This window comes from Leptonotus elevatus, chromosome 13 (genome assembly GCF_054856555.1).
Source record: "Leptonotus elevatus isolate MCC_2025b chromosome 13, RoL_Lele_1.0, whole genome shotgun sequence".
Classification (NCBI taxonomy): domain Eukaryota; kingdom Metazoa; phylum Chordata; class Actinopteri; order Syngnathiformes; family Syngnathidae; genus Leptonotus; species Leptonotus elevatus.
The window spans coordinates 14890786-14914430 of record NC_141251.1 but is presented as its reverse complement, the minus strand read 5'-3'; the positions used below and the strand labels follow the sequence as shown (position 1 = coordinate 14914430).

At 39.5% G+C, this 23645-nt stretch overlaps 1 protein-coding gene across 7 annotated transcripts; it reads left to right on the top strand.

The window, feature by feature from the left end:
* The first annotated feature begins 295 nt into the window (after positions 1 to 295).
* On the top strand, positions 296 to 23526 carry golga4 (golgin A4). 7 transcript variants are annotated; one of them, XM_086092879.1, is made up of 26 exons: positions 296 to 487; positions 1350 to 1427; positions 2108 to 2137; positions 3373 to 3474; positions 6353 to 6421; positions 6530 to 6856; positions 6933 to 6980; positions 7055 to 7111; positions 7218 to 7316; positions 7596 to 7740; positions 7835 to 8025; positions 9084 to 9167; positions 9338 to 9485; positions 9591 to 9769; positions 9857 to 9955; positions 10046 to 10201; positions 10805 to 14481; positions 14655 to 14776; positions 15463 to 15593; positions 15813 to 15899; positions 17731 to 17757; positions 18586 to 18654; positions 18986 to 19061; positions 21082 to 21179; positions 22222 to 22308; positions 22965 to 23526. In XM_086092879.1, the coding sequence occupies exons 1-26, from the start codon at positions 410 to 412 to the stop codon at positions 22980 to 22982; spliced, it is 6282 nt and encodes a 2093-aa protein (XP_085949005.1). In that variant the 5' UTR covers positions 296 to 409; the 3' UTR covers positions 22983 to 23526. The 7 variants fall into 7 exon arrangements, with proteins under 7 accessions (XP_085949005.1, XP_085949002.1, XP_085949004.1 ...); XM_086092876.1 differs by having other exon boundaries at positions 15463 to 15650; XM_086092878.1 differs by having other exon boundaries at positions 2105 to 2137.
* The last annotated feature ends 119 nt before the right edge of the window (positions 23527 to 23645 follow it).

Sequence of the window (23645 nt, the reverse complement as noted above, 5' to 3'; positions counted from 1 at the left end):
TAGGAACGATATGAGAATGAGACATAATGTGATGCCTTAGGGCCAGCTTCTTGGCCTAGTTTCTTAACACCCAAGAACATTATGACGCAGATGAAGAAGAAAAGCACAAGAATTGTTCATAGCTCAGCCCAGGGCGTTTTTTTTCTTCTTCTTTTCAATGTGTGTGTGTGTGTGTGTGGGTGTGGGCGTGTGTGTGTGTGCGTGCGTGTTTGGCTGACTTGACAGCTGGGACTAGTCCTTTAAATCTCTGACGTATAGTTTTCCTCCACGTTGGCCGCACATGCGCAGAAGGCTCTGTCACCTGCGCGAACAAGGAAGTCAAAGGAGCACTGGATGTGAAATCAAAACACTTCTCCGACAGATAGTCGTCATCTGCTCATCAACTTTTCAGTAACGTCGACGTGGCAAGATGTTCAAAAAACTAAAGCAGAAGATAAACGAGGAGCAGTCGCCGCAGAGGAATGCGCAGACTCCCCAACAGGCCCAGGTTAGTTGTTGTGCTTCTGGGAGCTAACTGGCTAGGCTAACATCTGTTTACTGTGTTGACTTTGTGGCCTCGGCGAGCAATCGAAGAGCAAAGTGTTCGTGGCACAGGGATTATTATTTTGGTAATCTGTTTTGCTAATCTTATTAACATGTAAACGTTTCCCTGAGCTGTATATTTAGATACCCTGGTGCTTGAATGTTAGCAGCATGCTAACAACTCTCAAGCTGATTTACTAGCAAGTTATTTACTAGTTTTGCACGCACCAAGAAAACCTTGAAACTGTTTAGTCTAGTTGTTTTAAGTATCAGGCAGTGCGTGACTCGCAAGGGAATACTGGATGGTGGCTGGAATGTTTGTGGGCGTGACTGGTGCTGTCAGTGGGCTGCAAGTGGCTTTCAGATGGCCAGCTTGGCTTGGCTCATTGAAATCCCGTCGGTGCACGACAGCTGCCTGCTTGTCAGTATGTACCAAGATGAGCGCAAATACTGCAGCGCAATATTGACAGTTCCAACAAAGGTGTTGGCAGATGATTATGCAAACACACCTACAAAGCTAAGGTTTGCCGGTAGGAAGTGGGTTACGTGCCTGTTGTGTAGTTTGAACTGCTGAATATGATATTTTTTCACATGTATTTGTTAGTCTAAACTGTTGTTTTGCGATACGACAAAAAAAAGGCCTCGTCAGGCTGGAGAAGTATGATTCTAATCGAAGTAATACGATAAACCGAACAAACTATTATTTAAAGAAAGAAGCTATAAGAACAGCAGTTTTTAATAATCCAGAAGAAAAGTGTATTTATTTATACACACCCCGATTTCACGATTTAGCATCCTTTTTTTATGTATTTATTATTTTTTATCAGCCAGGGTCTGGAGATCGCCGGAGCAGCCAATCCCACCCGCTTTACCATGATGGCGTTCCTTCTCCCAGTGACAGAGAGGTGAGCATTATGATGAGTTCTGATAGATCGACACAGCTATTTTTAACACCTCCCCAGTTTTCTATGCAAGATAAAGTGCAATATTTTTGTGAGTCCTGTCTGTGATATGCTCCAATCTCGCTAAATAACAACTCCTCAGCTAATAAATGTAACCTCGCTAGCCTGCATTGCTTAAACCTGTTAAAGATGCAGCCATTGAATCATTATACTACTTATCCTCAATGACCGAGTCATGTTTAATTAAAATATCTCCATTGTAATGTTTCACACACAGTTTGCTCAATTAATGTCTGCCATTTTTTTGTATCACAGCCCCTTCATTACTGTAACCCTGATGACAAGCATCGCAATGACTTCTCATTGCTGCAAAGCAGAATTCTTGCAATGGAAAGCCGCACAATAAATTAAGACTGTTATGATGTTTGACTTTACAAATGAGGCCAATCATAACAAAATATAATTTAACAAAGCACACTAATATCAGTGGATGAACAAGTTGTTTTTGTATTTATCGTACCAGAACCACCACAGAAGGTTACTGACTTGACAGCATTGCAAAGGATGTTTGAATGGTGCAGCACAGACCAACTTTTAGTGTATACATTTTCATGAATAATGAACGCAACCTCAAGTGATTTCTTTCCCTGGTCAGTTGTTGTATTTTCTTTTCTCCCTAGCAGTCTCAGTTTCAGGATACGGACAAGACTGAGGTAGATGATAATGCGATGTTGCAGCATCCTGCTAAAAGGACCTTAGATGTGTAGAAATGCTATCTGCATTAGTCCTATTTCCATCATAGATTATCTACACCAAACATTAGATTAGTGATGGTGCCCCTTAGAGTTGTGGTCCTGCTCTATTTTCATACATCCAAGGGAAATCAATTGGAATTTAGGTCCTCTAGTCCTCCCATTTTGAGGCATCTCATATTGGCGGTGTCATTTTCACCTCATGAATCTCCAACACTTTGACATCCTTGGGAGTGTGTTTTCATCTTTATCACCGAAGGAAGAATTTGTTGATTTTTGTTTTCTTCCAAGAATAATTGCACATTTGCAACTCAAGTACAACAGTGATCAATATTGTTTTCTTGCCAAGCCCTTCAAATGTTTTCCTCTGAATAATTTTAATCGGTTAAGAAGCTGATTATAATTCACCATGAAGACCACACACTTGGATGTTAAACTGTTAGTCGTGACATTAACATTTGCTATTTCATGTTCCCGCGTCTCTTGTTTTTCTTGCTCTTTCACTCTTGCTTACACTGTGGAGCCTCTAAGGTTGAGTACCATCCTTTATAAAATCCTGGATACGTTCCAATTTGTTTGCCTTTCAAAACAGTTTTCACAGAGGAAATAATACAGTCCAAAAAAAAATTCTGTTCTAGTGTCTATTTGTCAACATCATTGTATGTGTAAAATTAACTATACAGCATTGGCAAGTTCTGAACAAAATTGTTAAAAAAAAAAAATACACTATTAATAAGACTTAAAAATAATATAATAGTCTTAATTTTTGTAATGATTGTGCAATTATATGCCTGTGTAAGAGTAGTGTAAAACAACTACTGTAGAATGAAAAATCAATAACAAAAATAATTGGTTAATTGATTTGAATTATGTTATAATTATTTTTCCAAATGAACCGTGTGGTGTGTCTGTCCATTTAAACAAATTTTATTTGAGCATAAAAATTTGCCCACGACTTTTTTAGGCACCAAAAAAACCATGGTCAAATTATGAATTACAAAATTTCAAGGACATTCGACTATAGAGGTTTCGCTGTAGCTGTAACCAGATTCCCTCTTTCTATCTTTCTTTCTCTTTCTCACACTCCCCATAGCGCTGTTCCACTCTCATGGTGTTGTTTTTTCTCATTGCTCTCTGTGTTCCTGTCGTCCCCCCTCCACCACCTTTCGGCCCGTAACTGCACTGACGGGGGTCAGGTGCTGGCCGGGATGATAGCCGAGCCCGCTTTTCTCTCTGAGTATACTATCTTTGCTCTGGACCATTCAAAACGACCCCAAACGGCCCAGGTAGCCAGTGTGGTGAGTTTGTCCTCACGTCCTGCCTCTTCTTCCTCCGCATCGCTGCTCCTCCTCCTCCTCCTCCTCCTGCTCTGGTCCTTCCTCCTGATTCTGTCCCCCTTGGGAAAACCGGTAGAGGGCTGTGGCCCGTTTAGGATCGGACAGCTTGTTCCCTGCTCTTCTGTCGCCCGTTTCCTTTCGGAGTTGGCAACAAGAAGGCATCTCCTGTCAGGGCTAACTCTGCATCTGATGCGAGTTATGGTTTATATTGTAATTGTGGTATAGAAACCTGTCTGCTTTTTGCTGTATGTTTTATGCCCTTGTCCCAAAATGTGCCCCTTGTCTTTTGCCCTCAACTGCCTGCCTTCTTTAGACCCCCATCTAAAGCATAGCATCCTCTTTGGTTGCCTGAAAGACCTTGCCCCCTTCTCCCTAATGTTTAATGGGAATGGAGAGTTTATATATTGAGGCCAGGGATGGAAAACTGGCATCTCGTGGGCCGCATGCGACTACATTCTGAGTGGCTCCTTGATTAATAATAATAATAAAAAAAATATATATATTTTTTTTAAGAAGGTGACATTTAAAAGGTGTTTTGTTTGTTTGTTTTCTCTACTACAGTGGACCCCCAAATACTCAATAACAATGCATATAACAATACAATTCGCATATATTTGTATATTTTTTTTGGGGGGGGGGGGTTATTTTTTTTAAAAAATCTTTGTTTTTCTTCTTTGTTTTTTTTGGGGGGGGGGGGCCCTGTTTTTCATGGAAATGTATATTGGAGGTTTATCAGTGTTTTATGGTAGAATTTGGGGATTAAAAAAAACCATAGCATTACATTGGGCATCAACTATACTCAAATTTTTTTTTCTTCTATTGGCTGGCCCGGTGTATATCCCCCGCGAAAAGTGTGGTTCCTCTGTATGGTTATGTTGTAATATCACCATTTACCACTAGATGGCAGACACTGCTTTAGTTGTGCTTGCTACTTATACTACAACATGAGATATGTCTCAATAATATTACCCCAAAAAATCACAAAAGGAGTTCTTGCAATTAATGCTGTAGAGCAGTTTGGCACTTACCTTTTTTGGTAACTTTTATGGGAGAGCCCTTTACATTGGGAAAAAAAGATTATGTAAATATTTTGTGATTTGCTTCAAACCCTTTGTTGTAGAATAGTGGATCATGTATACATGCATTGAGAAGTTAAAATGAAATATATTAAGCTTGTATATTGTACATACTTAACGTCTGGTTAGGAAGTGCGTGTCCCAGTAGCACTGATGAAACATTTTGGCCTACACCATCACTTAAGTTGCCCATTCCTGTTGTAAGCTTTGTCGTCTATTAAATGATTTTTCTCTTTTTTGTTTATATTGAAAGTAAATATTTTTTTTAAAGTACAGTGTTTAGCTAAACACGATAACCAAAATAATGTGTCATTACTAAAAACTGCAAAGTATGTTTGTCTGTAGAGGATCATTCTATGTTCTTATTCTATATTTTTGTTCACATACTGCACCATTTCAGTCATAAGCTCTTTGCAATGCAAACTATTTTGAGATTCTAAATATAAAATTATCTTTAAGCTTATTAAGGTTGCTTACACATTGTGGGGCTTGAATGACTATTTGTAATTGGAAACTTAACTGTTATTAATGTTACAAACAGCAATTAAGTATGCTCAAACTTATATTCAAAAACTATACACCGGTACTATGTGTTTTCTTGTATTGTGGGTAAATGTGAATCTAGTCAGAAAGGCTATTGTATCAATGGGGTTAAGTGTGTGGCGGGTAATCATTTGCCTATTTCAATCAGAGATCCTGCAAAACTGGCACATCAATTCCATCAGGGCCCTTTATACCGGACAGTGAAGTGGGAGATTGCCACAACTGTGTGCTCTTTCACACATCGAGATGGAGAAAGGCAGAGATTCCAACTTTTACAGGCGTTGTAAAAGGGGCTGAAGACTGCAATGCTCATGGCTTGGCTGTGACTAGTACCTCCATTCATCCGTAATATCTATCATGTTCCATCTCCATCCAGTCAAATTGTTGTCATAAGGGCCACTCAAAACTCTGCAACTGTGTTTGGATTTTGTTTTTTGTTTTGTTATTGCCTCATCAGAATGTACTTGATTATGAATTCCAAACCATCAACGACCCTTCCATTAAATTATCCTGTAATTGGTAATCGGATAGAGTTCAATGGACATTTATGTATCAGCCTATTTTTGTGATCGACTTGGTCGACTTTCCCCCCCCAGCCGTACTAGATGTTTACATGCGCATTCAACCACACACAGTCAGTTTATTCTTTAAAATAAGAAAGCTTAAGCAAATCATGTATTCACGTAAAACATTATTTTTTACAAATTAGCTTTTCTCGCACACCTCTCTGTATGTAGCACAAAAATATAAACTGCACCAAATTTGTGGAATAGGAATCTAAAATGTGTGTGCAGAGGCCAGGGAAGCTTGGAGCTGGACAAGTGAGGAGAGATTAATTTGCTTTGCTGAATCTGCTTCTAACCAGTTGACTAAACAAGCTGAGCTGCTAAATATTCAACTTGGCCCAGTTATTACTCTCTTGTGCTCTCTTAAGGCTGACTCTGACTTGAATGTAACTGTCTGTTCTTACCTCAGTTGAGTTTTAACCCTTTTTTTGTGTGTAGAGATGCCTTCCTTTTATGTCTTTAACTCCTCAGTTTTCCCCCACCGAGTTGCATGAGGGTGCCCAATGCCCCTGCATTGCTCCCAGCAATACTAATATTGCTCCATTCAGAGTAATCAGGGAGTCATGCGGGATTTGGATAACTAACTGACCCAGGACACCAGTTCACATGACATACAAGGAGCCACCTTCTTTCTAATAAATGTTATCTCTGCAGACTGCCTCTCAAGGGCCAACCAGGTCTCCCGGAGGAAGTATCAATGGGGATGGAAGTGTGTCTCCTCATGTGCGTTAACACTCTTATTCATCTGCATAAACATATTTCTTTTAAATACACTTGCTTACATGTTCTTATCTTTAAGATTATTTGCCATTTGGACCAACTTTCTGACAGAGAGAAGAACCACAATCATTTGCCCAAAAACTACAGCTGAAAGTGCCCTCAATGGAGTCCATAATTCGAAGTGGCGCCAGTCGGGCTGAACACCTCTTCCGCTCTCCCTCTAAAGAAAGCCTGGTTCGGAGCTCATCACGCGATTCCTTGACACATTTGGGAGAAAGCGAAGCTTCTGGTGCCCCTACGTATGACCCACCTTCAGACATTGAGAGTGAGGCTGAGGAGGCGCCAGGGAACGCAGAGTCTCTCTCCAAAGAGCAGCTGCTGCACCGTCTGCTCAGAGTGGAGACGAGCCTGGGGAAGTATCGCGGGAAGTACTCGGAGGTGAGTCACCTTCAGTTAATTCAATTGTCAAACAGTTGATTGGTTTATGAACTCAACTTCATTGTTTCACTTGCAGCTGGTTACAGCGTATCGTACAGTGCAACGGGATAAAGAAAAAACACAGGTAATTTGTCAAATCTTTGTCATGTTTTCCTTTAACAATTTTTGATTTGTACATGTCTGCTTTCCTTGTTGAAGGCCATCCTCAGCCAGTGCCAAGACAAAGCTCTCCGCAGAATAGGAGAACTACGAGAGGTTAGGCCATATTGAAAAATTGTCTCTAGGTTTTATATATATTTTCAATTATTTATATTTTTAGTTTTGTCTGGTTTAGGGATATTAAACTCTAGAATGATTTTAGGAGTTACAAATGGACCAGCAGGCAAAGAAACACCTTCAGGACGAGTTTGATGTTGCACTGGAGGAGAAAGACCAGATGATTACCGTCCTGCAAACTCAGGTAACCGTCTCACTATGCACTGTAGTTTCTCTATTATATGAACGTCCTTCTTAGCCATAGAAGGTCTACATTTGCTTGTTTGGGATGTTATTACTTGCATTAAATGCATTGGGAGGTTTGGGGTTTAATATCAGATCTGACCTTCCTCTCTTGTGTTTGTCTTCTCTTGTTTGCTTGGGTTTTATCTGGGTACTCCGGCTTCTTTCCACATTCCAAATATGCATGTCAGGTTCACTGAAGACTCTAAATTTTCTTTTTGTTTCATCCTCTTTGAAACAGGTTGCTCTGCTGAAGAAACGAGTTAAAGGAGAGTCTGACAGTGCTTTGATTGCTGGGGGTGAGCTGCCCATTTCTACAGATACTACAGAGTCCAAATCCACCAGCCCTTCAAAGGACCAGGAAGTAGAGCCTGATATACCTGACGGTGTGCATACATTTTTATCTTTATAAAATAAACATCCAGTTCAAGTGTAGTTGATCAAAAACCTTTTAAAATGGTGCATTATATGTTATGACAGAAGAGGGCGTCCGTGATCCAGCTAAACTTATGGAAGCGCTGCAGAAGCGAGTGACGAGGCAAGAGAACCTACTGCACAAATGCAAAGAAAGGATACGTATGAACCAGGAGCACAGTGATCACATTAGTAGTGAGAATGAAACTCTGCAAGAGCAGCTGCAGGAGAGACTGCAAGAACTGGAAAGAATGAAGGTGGAGTAAATAAATGTCTTTCCATGACCCCAACTGTATAAATCAAGCACCTCGCTATTTTCTCTGCCTTTGCAAATTTCTTTTAATGAATGGGTCACTCCGTAGCTCAAGTCACAATTACAAGTTGGTTTGTTAATAACCCTCCCAAAATATTTTCCCACATAATATGTCTGTCAGGTTTAGATAAAGCCAATCAGTGCAAGTAATTAATTAAATCATTTATTGAAAAATGCTCCTTGAGTCAATAGTACACGATGTCTTTTGTGGGTGCCATTATCTTTTGTCGACACAGTGTGTGCGTATTGCTGTGTCGGTCAGTCTGAACACTCCTGGATTCAGCTCCAGGATGTTTGCTAATGGCATGTCACTGTGACATGCCTGCAACCCCCCCCCCTCCCAATTTCACAACATTTTGCTTCAGTGGAATGACAGGATTGCTGGTTATTTCTCTGATGTTTTCTAAGTGTCTAATAACAAACAGCAGATGATTTTGCAAGAACTGTGACAAAGGGCAGTTTGACTGCATCATTATAGTATTTTTCAAAACGTATTCTATTAGTAAGCCACACTATCAGTTTAGATCTTAATGCTCATAAGCTCAAAGTTGCGAGTCAGTCCTTCCTGAATGTGTGTAGGTAGCCACTGGTTGCACAGCAGTGGTAAAAATGTATTGCTTCTACAAGTCACTGCCACTAAACTGGGCTGTAATTTGGGTCAACGTTTTGGGTTTATCTGGTTTCATACGGTGGTTTGGCTTGTGGGTGAGGCATTGTGGGTGGTGGAGCAAGTGAAACTTATCAGAACAACTTAGATTTTATAGTCCAAAGATCAAAAGTGACTGTGAACAATTTAGGTGGCTTTTAAATTTACACTGATACATTTTTATTTTTATTTTTTTTAAAGTATTATTTCATATTTTTGGGGAACTGCACATGACAGAGAAGACAGAAAAACTTACAATTTATGGTCCAAAGATCAAAAGTGACTGACTTGGGAACAATTTAGGTAGCTTTGAAAATTAAGATTAATTTGTTATTGTTTTATTGTTTTTTTTGTAGGAGCTGCACACGAATGAGAAGACTAAGCTGATCAATCAGTTGCGTGATGTCAAGAACCAAAATGAACAGCTGGAGCAGGACAAAGTGAGTATGCTGCTTTTTGATTCTTGAAGATAATTTAAAAAATAAAGGTTAACCTCCAAACTACAATTGCAAAATTTCTGGCTGTGTTTTTCATCAACTTTTCCACTCATTGTTGGCACCAGCTTTGAGACAAGTCTCTTCAAAACAGTACTGATGTTAATGGCTTTTAGGGTATGGTGATTGCTGAGACAAAGCGGCAGATGCACGAGACTCTGGAAATAAAAGAAGAGGAGATTGCACAGCTCCGGTCCAGATTCCAGCTGGCTAATGCCCAAAATGAAGAGCTGCAAGACCAGAAGGAAAGGGCTGAGAAATCAGGTGAGAGAAATTAGTTCTGTAAAAAAAAAAGTTCCTCTTAGCACATGTGGAAAATATTTTAGTAATAATCTATTCATGTGTTTATTATTTGTGTATTTACTGTAGCATTTGAAGAGCTTGAAAGGGCATTGGGTTCCGCACATAAGGCTGAGGAAGCACGAAAGCAGCTCCAGGTTCAGATGGAAGAGCAAATAAGTGAAGCGGAAAGAGTCAATGAAGAAGAGAGGAAGAGTTTACAGCAGGAGCTTACACGGGTCAAACAGGAGGTTGTCGCAATCATGAAGGTCAGAGCATATCTACCTCCATCCACCCTTTCAATTACAACGATTGCACCACGTTTAGAGTATCAAATCTATTTTTCTCAACATTAGAAATCATCGAAAGAAAGAGTGGCCAGCATGCAAAAATCCCACAGCGAAGCCCTGGCTGCCAAAGAAGAGGAGATACGTGGCAGAATAAGCAAAGCTGTGGTGGGTGTCACTTGATCATTTTCTCACAATCAGTTTAATGATTCACCACAAAATGTCAACATGTCTTGGGATTGTGGCATGCCTTTTCAGGAGCAGTGTAAAGAGGAGTTTTCTCAGCTAATTAAGGAAAAAGAGCAGCAGGCCGCTCTTGCTTTGGAGGATGCCGAGTTACAGAAGACAGCTGTTACTGCAGAGGGCGAGAATAGGGTTAAAGAGATGCAACAAGAGCTGGAAGCAGCAAAAACTGTGAGTCCTGTTGTTTTGATAATCAATTTTAAAGGTTGTGACATTAGCATGAACCTTTTATGCAGGACAAAGCGCTGAGGCTCAAATCTTGATTCAATCGTCCTGTTTCCACATTCTTATCTTACCAAAACATTTTGTTAGTTCTATGCATTCAGCTGTATAGGAACAGTAGAGGTCTTTTTCTGCTCCACCATGACAGTGTCCAAGTGTGAGGTCCGTTTTAGTATGGTTAGATGATGGGGTAGAGGAAGTTGCCTGGCCCACAAAGAGTTCTAACTTCAACAAGCTTAGCAAATCCAGATGAATGTGAAATTCCACAGACACTACAGATTTTAGGAGTCTTTTCAGAAAAGTGGATTGCGTAGTGTAATAGTTAGAAGCCCCAATTAGTTTGTCCAGATAGTGGACATAGCAGCAGATACAGTGTGTTTAAAAGTACAACAGATGACTCTCCACAAATCTTTGTTCTTCCTCATAGTCCTTTAATGTATAATAAATACAACATATGCTGTAAAGCACAGCATTATCAGCATAATATTATATGTTGTGATCAATTATCTATATATATTTTTTGCATGTAATGAGTCACCCGTATGCCTTCAGAGAATCATGGAGTTGGAGAGCTCCCTGGAGAAGATGTCCCAAGATGGATCAGTGCTGTCCCATGAACAATCCACTCTACTGGACCAAATGAAGGACAATCACAAAGAGCAAATGACTGCATTAGAGAAAGAGCATCAGGCACAGCTGGAAAAGCACAAGGACGCCTTATCCCAGCAGCACAATGCTGCTCTGGAAGAGCTGAAGGAAAAACAAAGGGTTGAATTGGAGAAGCTTCTGAAGGAGAAAGACCTGCAGATTTGTGTGCACACAGAGGAGATGAATCAGAAATTGGATGCAAAGCAAGCAGAGCATGAAGCACTTTCAATCGAACTTTCTGAACTTTTGAAGAGTAAACAACTTTTGGAAATGAAGTTTGTTGAAGTACAAGATGCACATAAGGTAACTGTGCAGGATCAGGTGGAAAAGCACAATGCAGAAATGGAAAATATTAAGCAGGCGCATGAACAGTCACTTGGCGGAATAGAGAAAACACTAAAGGAGGAACTTAATGCTTTGAAAATTATTTTAAGAGAAAAGGAAAAGGAAATTAAAAAGCTCATCCAAGGTGAAAAAGTGTTAAAAGAAAAATCACATTCCAATCTAGAAGAGCTAGGCGTCACAGCAAAACAACTGGAGGATTTGCAGCAATCCTTATCACATCTCCAGCTGGAAAATTCAAACTTAAAAGACGCTAAAGAAGAATCAAATAAACTTTCGTATGATCTTGTTCAGTCCAAGAATGCCTTGACAGATTTGCAACATCAGCTTGAAGTAGCAAAAACTGACTTTCAACACAAACAGTTGTTACTTGAAGAATTACAGCAGCAATTACAGCAGAGCAAAAAGGAACTCTCTGAGCAGGAGAGGTTGCACAGTGAAGAGCTTAACACTAAAAAGGAAGAACAAACACGGCTTCTGAAACAGTTGGAGGATGAAACAACTGCTCACGAGAAGAAGCTAAACAACACTGTAATAGAGATGCAAGATAAACTGAAAACACAGGAAACAAAGATGGAAAAGATCAAACAGAAGGCCAAAGAAATGCAAGACCGCTTTAAGAAAAAGATCCAGCAGATAGAAGAATCCATGAAGGTGGCACTTGCAAAGAAAGATGCAGAACTTCAACAAAAAGAGCAGCAAGTTCAAGAGAAAATTTTAGAGATGGCCCAAAACAATTCCCAAGGCTTGAGCAATACATTGTCAGAGCTGCAGGCTAACCATTTGGCGGAAGTGGAGAAACTACATGAAATCCAGAAACATGAAATCTTGGAGCTGGAGCGCCATTGGCAAGAGAAATTAGGACAACAGGAGGAGGAATTAATGGAAAAACAGTCGCACATACTGCAGGAAAAGATACAAGAACTGCAGGAATGTTCTCTAAAACTAAACGGGAGCAAAGAAGATAATGAGCAACTACTTACTGTATTGAAGAACCAAAAGGAGGAGCTTGGGATTCAAGAAACAACTGTGCAAAAGCTTAAAGAAGAACTTCACGACGCAGGGGTTAAGCTTGAAAGTTTGTCAACAAGTGACACTTTGCTTAGAGAGCAAATGGAGTCTGTGGAGCGAAACCTTAGCCAGGCTATGAATGAGCGAGACGCCCTGCAGGATAAGTTCAACATAACAGAGGAAGAGAGCCGAGAGAAATTAAAGACTTTGTCAGACAATTTGGTGGACATGGAGAAGCAGCTTCAAGCCCTTGACAGTTCCAGACGGAAGGAATGTGAGGACTTGCAAAATAAATCTGGGGAAGATGCCATTCAAAGAAAGCTTTTGGAAGCACAGTTTGAACAGCAGTTTGTTATGATCAGCAACCAAATGCAGCATTACTGTAAGGACGTCCAGTGCAAAATGGTGGACGGAACCTCAGAACTTTGTCAGAAAGTTGAATTTAGAGTCTCTGAATTAAAAGAAAAACTTGTGTGTAGCCAAGAAAATATTATGCTACTTAAAAATATGATCTCTAGCAAATTAGACAGAGTTTGCACTTTAGAGGAGAATCTTCATCAGAAGAGTGAGGAGAATAACAAACTATGCATTTCTGTTGAACAGATGACTGCTCAGGTAAATGCTCACATGGAGCAAATCAAAGCCTTAACAACTGAGAATGAGAACAATTCTCTTACTCTCAGTGAAAAAACTCTGAAGCTTGAGGAGCTGGGTGACTTAAACAGAGTATTATCGATGAATTTGAAAGAAAATGAGTTGCAGGTGGCCAACTTGGAAAGCATGATCAGTGACTTGAAACATCAAATAGAACATAAGGAGAAAGCCATACTTGAAATGAAGCAGCAGCATGAAGAGGAGAGGCAAAAGGCCTTAGTTCAAATGGAAGAGACCATTCATCAGGAACGAGAGTCCACTTCCGAGCAGGCAAATGCTCTCAGAGCCAGTCTGGCTGAGAGTGACAGCAATGTAGCATCTCTGAAGACCAAGCTCGAAGAGCTGCAGCGCGTTGTCTCCGAGAAGAACGAAGCTTTTCAAAGGCTCACGGTGAATTTTGACAATCAGTCCATCAGCAAGTCTGAGATGGACCAAGTTTTAAGCGAGAAGGAGCAGAGGATCAGTGGTCTGACTGCAGAGCTCGAGAGCTCCAACCGTCGGCTCTCTGAGCTTCAGGAGCAGTTGACCTTGAAGATAAAAGAGTGCGAACAACTCACATGTGACCTCAAACAGCAGCACAGTATCAGGGAGAACGAGAGGAAAGAATCGGTTGAAAAGTTGCAGCAGAACGGCCACTTGGAGCAAGAGCTGGTGGAAAAACTGCACCAGCTTGAGGAGGACAACCAAAAGTGCAAAAGTCAACTTAAGACTCAGGAAGATGAATTTGAGAGGCTGAAAGATGAGATGATGAAAAGCAAAGAGGAGTGTGTGAAAGAAACCCAGGAAAGGTTGACCACAGAGGGCAACCGTAAAGTTTCAGAGCTAAAGAAGAAAGCTGAACAGAAAATCGGACAAATTAAGAAGCAGTTAACTTCGCAGCTTGATGAAAAAGAAGACCTCATCAAGAGTCTTGAGGCTGGATACGAGGAGTTCAAGAAAAATGAAACGTATAGTAAAGAATGCATTGACACATTGGAGGCGAAAAGCAAATCTCTTGAAGAGGTTCTTGTCAAGCTCAAAGAAGAGCAGGCAAGCCAACTGGAACAGACCCAGGCTGACGAGAGGCGGACAATGGAGACGTCTTTAGAGGAACTGAGAATTATGTATGAAGAGAAGCTGTCTGCTCTTCAGGGAGATTCATTACATCAAACAGAGCTCACACAAGCGGAAACACTTACAATTGAATCGAGGCTTAAAGAAGCAGAGAAGCAGAAAGAAGAGCTTCTTGAAGAAGTTAGCACTCTGAAAGAAGAAATTAGACAGAAGGTTGTTCAGTGTGATCAACACCAAGCTGCCTTGATGCAGGCCCAAATGTCAGTTGAACCTGGCATAAAGATGGAGCAAAATTATCTCCAGCAAACAAACAGCATGTTGGAAAACGAATCAGCCAATCCAGATGAGGATTCTCTTCATTCTCTCAGGAGCAAACTAAATCACATGAAGAATGAGAAGGAGAAAATTCAGAAAGATTTCACTAGGTTACAGAAAGACATCAGATTAATGAGGAAAGACCACGAGCAGGAAATTGAGTATGCAAAGAAACAGTTGTTGGAGGAGAGTGAACAGAAGCTTAAGTAAGTTTTGACTTCAAAATGTCTGCATTGTAAAACGTTTTTCGTACAGTATATATGCTCCCACCTGCCATAACATTATTTTTAGACCGTTTATATTGAATTTCATTCGATCGTGCAGGTATGCCATGATCTAACTGTATACTTATAATGCTCCTTTTTGATCCATCCAACAGATTGGAATTAGAAGACATTGAAATGAAGCACAACTCGGCAATCAAGCATTTAATGAGGGAGTTCAACACACAAATGGCCGTAAAAGAAAAGGAGATAGACACAGCAGTGAAAGACACCATTGGTAGGATCAATTTGACATTTTTTCTTGCACCAATGGAAAAACTTAATTGCATACACAACTCTTGCAAATGGGGCTCAAACTTGCACTCAAATGTGAATTAAGCGTTTATTCCCTTCCCTTGTCTAATTTAAATTAGCAGGTTATTGTTAGTGTACATTTTCCCTTTATTGTTAAAGGGGAAGTCAACCCCCCCCCCCCCCCACAAAATTTATTGACAATAATATGTTCTATGTAGCCCCACTCGTCTAAATATGGCATTCTGGTTAATATTGCGTAAGTGGAATATGAGTTAAGCAGCAAAATCCAGCAGTTTTTATCAATATCAGAAGGCAGCCATTTGCCACTTGCTGTCGACTGAAGATGACACTAATGTTGCTCAGGTCTCATGTAACAACCAATCACAGCTCAGCTTCAGAAAGCAGGTGAGCTCTGATTGGTCGTTGCCTGAGCCCTGAGCAACTGTGATGTCATCTTCAGTCGACAGCAAGTGGCAAAATGGCCGCTCCCTGAGATGGATAAAAACGGCTGGATTTTCTTACATAACTCCTATTCCACATATGTAATATTAATCAGAATGTCATGTCTAGACTTGTAAGGCCACATTAAACATATTATTGTCAAGAAGTGTTTAATGAGTGTTCCATGAAAGTGTTTTAGATTATGAATCTGGTTGTTACCCATTGCAGGTAAGGCACAGGTTGTGGAGACAGAGCTTCTCAGTAGCCATCGAGAGGAAACCATCCAGCTGCAGAAGGCGATTGCCCAGAGGGAAGATGACTTGAACAGAACTGTTCGGAAATATGAGGAGGTCATACAGGTACTGAAGAAAATTCAGTCCGCCCCCGTTGCCATTGAAGAATGTCTTTCTAATCAGGTTTGCACACCGCAGAACTGATTTTGTATGGGGCAATATTCATGATCCGCATGTTTTAGAGGGTGGGAGTTTTGAAATAAGCCGGTGACGTGACCAACATTCTTGATTTATGATGCTTTATTGATGCATAAGAAATGACTCGGCCGTTGTTGTTTTCTTCAGAGTCGAGAGGAGGAGATGGGGACTCGAGTGTGGCAGGTCCAGAAAGAACTGGAGCAGCTACAAGCTAAGAGTCATGGCACATCTGAGGTACGTAATGTTTGTGACCCATGGTCCCAAGTGCCATGAGTCGGTCTTCAACACTCTCAAATACATTTTCTGTAAAAGTTAAAAGTTGCCAAGTCGTTCCATTATGTTTTCCTTCAAGTTCAAGGATAATTTGCTCTCATACTTTAGTCTGATCCGTCTCTCTGGCCTCAGTCAAGTGGCGACTCTCCAAAGTGTACCGGATGCTCATTTGAATTGCTCAGGAATGTTCTTTTTGGGAAAACAAGAGATTGCGAGGCTGAGGCCAGACTCTGTCCCTGCTCTTAATTATTATTCTGTGAGGTGACTCAAGGCCCGGGGCCTCATTCAGCAACAAGAAAATGCACACTGGAAAGCAGCCAGGTGGGACAAAAGCACCTCAGGGAGATGGTTGACCCATGTGATGTTACATTGTGAGAGCCAAGTGCTGATTCCTCTGTCTTTACCACACATGCTCAGATACACAAGAATTATTCTCTTTATGGCGTATTTCCCCAGTGAGGTAATAGCTTTATTGATGGATTGTATGGCTTTATGCTCAGGGAGGCCTTCCCCTGTAAAGGGCCTCAAAATAACCATTTGTCATCGGAAGAGTGGGTCAGTGTGTCTTCCCGCAGAGACTGCACACCAGCTCCAGTTTTCAAGACTGACTTAGTTCCAAAACATGCCTTTTCAACATTCCTTTTAAGCAGAATGTGCAAATAAATAAAGTTGGTGAGTCTGGAGTAGCTTAGTCACAGATGAGAGTTTAGCAGGGGCGGGGGGAAATCTATTTAGCAAGCAGCCTACAAAACCACTAATTTCCACTCAAGATGTGCGTTTCGAAAATGGATCACGACAGTATGCTTTGGTTGTTAATATAAAAGCAACTGGGTCCTTAAAAAAAATCTGCACATATTGTAACGCGGTATTTTGCGTTTGTGTATGGGACTGTCTGCAATTGTGGCACTTAATTGAGGTTTTACAGCTGCAGAATGGTGCATTTGGGAATGGTTTTATGGCTCGTCTGCAAGAGTTGAAGTCCATGGTTGTGGTAGAGAGATGTTAAGAAAATTATAGTCTATCTGAATTCTTAAAGGTTGGGGAAAAAAATGCTGATTAGATTGTACTTTTATATTAAACTGTTTTATGATGAATGATGCCTGTATTGTACTTTTTAATACAGTACTTGTAAAATATATATATATATATATATATATATATATATATATATATATATATATATATATATATATATATATATATATATATATATATATATATATATATATATATATATATAATTTTATTTATATATATTTTTTGGGGTAGGGCATCAACTGAAAGACGCCAGTGTTAAAAATACACTTTGGGGATTGAAATGAACTCTGAAAACATTTAACACCAAAATTTTAACACCCCAATTTTTGCTGTATGTAACGGTCTTAGAATCTCAAAACACAAAATGTAGAACTTTGGACTGAAAATAAACATAAATCTATCAAGTTTTATATTACTATTTTTGAGGAAAAAAAGACCCACATAAAAAAGTAATAATTCCCCAAGAATGTAATAAAATATTACATTTTAAGAAGAATAATAAAATATTACATTCTTGGTAAAAATGATTTTATATTACCGGTACATTATAGTTGAAGTTATTACATAGTTGGGTTTTTATTAAATTTTTAATTGAGTTAAATGCAAATTTTATTCCATTTTGAGAAAATTATTACATTACAGGGTCAAATTGTTTCCGATACTATATTTCACAACTAAATGTAGTGTTGTTACGTGCATGGAAATATTCTATTCCATTCTAACTGGCTAAAATATTTGTTTTCTTTTGTCTTAGACACAGATGAACGCCGAGGAACTACAGGTATGCCGTCTGTTCCACTGTTTAGTATCACTTTAGACCCCAATTACTTGATATCATCCCGTCAAAAGTAATGAATATGACATTCATTGAACACACATTGTATATATGGCAGCTTTGTTTGAATAACCAGTAAGTGGTTTTAGTGGTCCCAATATATATTTTTTTATAAATTTTGCTATTTAACTCATTCAAACCCAAAACCGTATAAATACGTTTTTTAATCATTTGTCCTGCACTCCCAAAAACATATTTAATACAATTAAGAATTATTATTATTATTTTTATACTAGAGCATATACAGAAGGCTTTGATACAGCTTCTGACATGAAGAGATCGCTTAAAGCATTGGTGGTTATTTAAAAAAAAAAAAAAAAACAGCCAGCAGGTGGCAGTAGGGTATAAGAGATCAGCCAGGGCCATGTTACAACAAGCTCTTTTTGACAATATACTTTTTTTCCTGATGAAGGAAGAGACTCTAATCTTTCTTTTGTTTCCATGTTTTTATAGCAATAGAACACAATATTCCGTGGAACTTGTGAAATCAGTCAAAATCCAGTAAAACACTTGGGGGCTAAGGGGATTGCTTCAGTGAAAATGGCTGGTAGTGAATGAGTTAATAGATGTAAATTCTGTAGAATTTTTTTTTTTTAACTCTTATCATTTAGGGCAAAATAGATTGCTTCCAGGTAGGAGTCTATTGGCTTGGCAGTGCACACTTTCCATTGATGAATAAACATGATTGTAAGACCACACACGACCTTGCTTCCTGTTCCAATGTAACCCTTGGAGTTGTGACGGATTCCATCCTCTCATCCCTCTGCTCTGCAGGCGCAGCTTGCCAAGAAGACGACTTTGCTGAGTGAAGCTCGGCTGAAGGAGCAGGGCTTTATTGAGAGGGTGACTATTTGGTCCAGCGTGTGCACTTTTCGGGACGAGCGAACGGCATAGCTCGTGCAGAGTGTTCCCATGCGTTGGTGGCCTCCAGCCAGCGCTACTGCTCTGCTGCTGCATCATCCTTATTAACTGCACATCTGTTTACAGTTGTTGTCGGCCATATAAACAATCACAGCAACGCCTCCCACAGTTTCTCTCCGATACATTATCCTTCTCACAAACATCCCCGGGGATGTTCTTCTCATTACCCGACATATCAATTAAGATAATGGAGCGAGTTAGACTGCCGAGGTCAAATGGCTTCTTTTATGATCATTTCTGTGCTTGTTTTTAGATTCACTCGCTTGAGGACAAGATTAAATGTTTCCACCGGAACTCAGTCGTAACTCATCTGGGGAGCGCATACAAAGGTAACACTGTAAATCGCTCAGTTCTCCTTCTGGAGTCCATTTTCCCCTTCTTTTTTTTTGCTCGGTAACCCAAAGCTTTCAAAGCTGAACTGCAGCACCTAGACAGGAGCATATGCATATAAGCTTATCTGTTATTGGCCTTGTCTCCTTACACATCAGAGCAGACACAGGATGTGCCGAGGTATTATGTGGGGGGTGTTGTGGCATGTTGCCGCGTGTTCTGGTTTAGCTATGCTTTTGAAAAATAATATGGTCACGTATGATTGAGGCCTCAGATGAGCTCTGTGGTTTGAGCTGGGCTTTGGTCAAGGTTAGCACAAGGTATTAGGGTTCGACATACAAGATCTGCATCTTAAACCCTTGGGATTGTAAATCAGTGCCATGTCTTCATGTATTCTAGATTATAAACCTATCATGGGATGAAGTGAATTACTCTCCCCTTTTAAACTTTCCCTGCTGCTGCTGTAATAAAGTGAAGCTGCTGTCAGAAGGTGAAAGGTGGAGAGGGTGTCTGTGAAGCAGCTATACTTGCAAATAATGACTTTTGCAGATTGGGATGTTAAATTATTGTACAACCATCGACACACATTTTATCAGAGGCTTCAATCTGGGCTGTGTTACCTTCTGAATCCGATTAGTTACTTTTTTATTTTATTTTAAGGTATACATGATAGTCAATGAATGCATTTATTTAAACATCATAAATTCAATATAAAATGTGTTAACTTTAATAATGATATTTAATATATTAATGTGGCAATAGTGTACTTAATGATTAAATGCTTTGAGTATATGGATCTACACCATAACATATTGGTAATTAATAGCGCTCTGACAAGTGACCTCGTTGTTCAGGTCAGCCTAATGTTGTGTCCTATGTGTCTGAATACTCCACTAAGTCAGCTGTGCTTTATGTCAATGAGGTGAAAACTTAGTACAGTGTGTCTGGGGCATCGTGGGGTCCGGAAGACAAAGGCAATATGGAATTTATTAGTCAACCATTTCTTCAGTCCAGGACATCAAAGACGTGTTTGAGTTTGTGTGACATCTTTTTCTTGTCCTTCCACAACATGAAGAAATTGGAAATATATTTGTAAAATATTGCATAGTCAGCTTGCAAACTGAATCATGTTGCTAAATGAAGGTACACCATGTGCTCATTAAATGTTAGCCAGAACTGTCCCCCATGCTAGCAAGCTGCATTCCATTTACATTGTTTGCTTGCAATTAAAATATAAAAATCATAACATCTACTACTTAATTCAATGAATAGGAAAGTTCAATGGAAAATCTTGACTTTTTTTCTTGGTAAAATGTGAAAGTCCCAAAGGCACATTATGGTGACATTTGCTCCTCTACTGGCACCATTAGTTGCACAAAGCACACATCTCTTTTCCAACGCTGTCTGTGTCTTCATAAATTTCTTGTGCCGGTGGATGTCTTCCATACTTAATCATGTCGTTTCGCTGAGTCTGCATAAGCAGCTTTTTTGTGTGTATGTGGAGTAGCCATTTTCTAAGGCTTTATTAAAAGCATCTGTAATACACAAATGCAATGTAATTTTTAAAAAAACGTTGATAACCACTGTGTACAGTATACAAAAAAATCTGACCAATATATATCATAAATTGCTTCATTTTGTTAATTATAAAACGACTTTGCGGACCCCCTGGATGTTGCCGAAGTTACTATTCCAGACAGGCACAGAGGTGTTAGCAGCCCATATCGACAATAAGCCTTCATTGATTTTAAAGGTTTAATGTACAGTGTTTATCTTTAGGCTAAGAATTAAAACGCTCATTCGGTCTGTTCACGCTGTGCTTGGACTCACTGAGCCTGCATTTTTATTTAGTGTTTAATTTGCAGCCGTGCCACTGTGCAAAGTGGCCCCATTAGTTTGGTCGTACCGGGAGGAAGGGGGGGTCTCTAACAAGTTAAATTTGTTACAGCTTGGGGCATGTCATTAGATCATTAGTCTCAGACAGTCACGTACTGTATTCACTTGACTTTCTCCACACAGATGCTGCGCCCAACCAACTTGAGCCGCTCTCAGAAGCCACCGAGATGGAGTACCTGAAGAAGGTGCTGTTTGAGTACATGATGGGACGAGAAACAAAAGTACGAGTTTATTTTTTTCTTTCCTTCTTACATAATTGTGCACAAAGTGAATGAGACTTTTTTCCGTCTGCAAATTGTTGCTGGACTGAGCTGTTGGCACTGAATCGTAGTTCAGTTATTTCCTTGTTTTCTCTTGCTGAAGTGTGGTTTGTTATATTTTATGGATGTATAAAAATATTTGAAATAAACCGAACTTCTCAACTGTGGAAACTATAAAATGTGGGGGTGGGGGGTGGGTGAATGCAAACCCCCTCCGATAGTTCCAGTATTTGCACACTTTATTTGTTGTGGGCAGGAAATTTCACATCATGGTAAAAACTGGTAATTCAGTTATTTAACCTCAACTTAAGATATGTGTGCAAAACTGTACACAAAAACAAATAGACATAATATGTCATCAATACCCAAACTTAACATTTTCATCATTGCACAGCTAAAACAGCTGTACCCAACTTACTGTTCAGTGACAAGTTTCATTTCATGTAGACACATTTGTCCAGTTTAGCTAGTTTTGACTTTATGGGAACATTACCTAATGACACGAGATTGCCGGACGATGGCCGTATTCAGCACACAATATGTGGCAACATTTAATTGAAATTGGTCTCCTTAATTAAAGTCAGTGTTATTCCCCCCCCATCAGCTTCCAGAGAGTCCATGTTAATAGCAGCATGGCAGCTTTTGTCGTGTGCAGGATGTCCTGCAGGCAGCCCGCGAGCACATATGTGTTGCATGACGCACAGCATTTAAAAGACACGCTTGTTTATTGTTAGCGAAAGCAGCAGCTCTGTTCTTGATTATCCCCGTGTTTATGGTGTGGTGCATGCACCCTGGCAGATAGACCTGGTGTTGATTAGGTACAGGAGGATTTTTTCTTTCTTTCTTAATCATCTCTGAAATGTCTTTTCTTTTCTGTTTTTAATTGCGTGAGTGCATCACTCGCTTTTTATTATTGTTATTTTACGTTATATAAAACATGTATTTTCTGGTTATGTCAAACTTCAAATCAATTGAGTTTAAACTTTTTTGTTGTCACTCTCAGACGATGGCCAAAGTGATAACGTCCTTGCTGAAGTTTCCACCAGACGAGGCTCAAAAGGTTTTGGACAAAGAGGAGTCCAAATCAATGGTAAAGTTGTCCTTTTATTTTGATGTATTGTTTTTATAACTTAACGACTTTGTAATATTTTTGATTTGTATATGAAATAAGGCAGTCAAGACAACAGATCTTCGCCAAAATGTACAAAAATCTTACACCTTTGTATGCTTAATCATAGTGTTGTATACTTTATCTGACAGTGGTGGGACGTAACAAAATACAAATACTTTGTTACTGTACACCAGATAGCCATACTTTTTTACTCTTATTTTTTTCCCCATTTAAAAACAAATATGTACTTCATACTCCTTACTTTGTTTAACCTCATTACTTTTTCCAACCTCTGCAGATGACGTAAAATAACCCGGAGGAGGAGGGGAGCTTGCTTATTTATTTATTTATTTACTCCACCAATCATTTTAATGGCGTGCTACTGTCCGGTCATACTGAATTTGAACAACTATGACTATTTATTTATTTATTTATTTTATTGTATTGCTAACTCCACCTTTAGGTACAGTGTGAGTCCTTATTCCACCTCTTGATATCTGATGTGAATTGTAAACGACAAAAGCCTGATAGTGGCTTGTACATGACTGTCGACCTATAAGACTATAATAGACGTCAAACGATTTGTAACAGAATACAATACAAATACTGTACATACAATTTGTTTGTCTCTGCAGTATTGGTTGAGTGTCTGATGCTGAGATGAAAATCCTGCTGCTGCTGCTGCTGCTGCTGCTGAAGGGAAGACTGCCAAGGATTTGATTAAGCCCTTCTCTCTGCATTACTTATATATTTGTATGTATGCGTGTATGAATGGCTGCACACCGATATTTTAGTGTGATTTGTATAGTTTGGAATGTGTGAGTAACACTACAAGTATGAGGGACTTCAAATGCAAATCTTCCATAAATCTGCATTTTATTTGAGATTAACTTGTGTTTTAGGAGCTTTGCTTTTTACTCTGTGTTTATACAGATTGGCGTGTGCAATAAATGGTACTGTTATCACATATCACTTGATTTATAGGTTTTCTCGTGCTGTGCTGTCGTCTGGTTCACTTCCTCTGCAAACCTGTAAATGACCCTTTACCTATGCTCTCACTACACATTTTAGTTCCATCACTCACCCCTACCCCAACGACACTGTAATTTGTATTAAAATGGAAACTGTACTATAGGGCTCTATATGACTTGCTATACGTTTTCTGTATAACAAATTAAATCTTATTTACAGAATATATTCTCTGCCTGGCTAATCTCTTTTATTCAACACTTTTAGAAAAAATTCACAAAACATCCATGAGTGCCATGTCAAAAAGGTCGTTCACTGTTTTTGTCTTAAAGAAAAAAAGAAACACA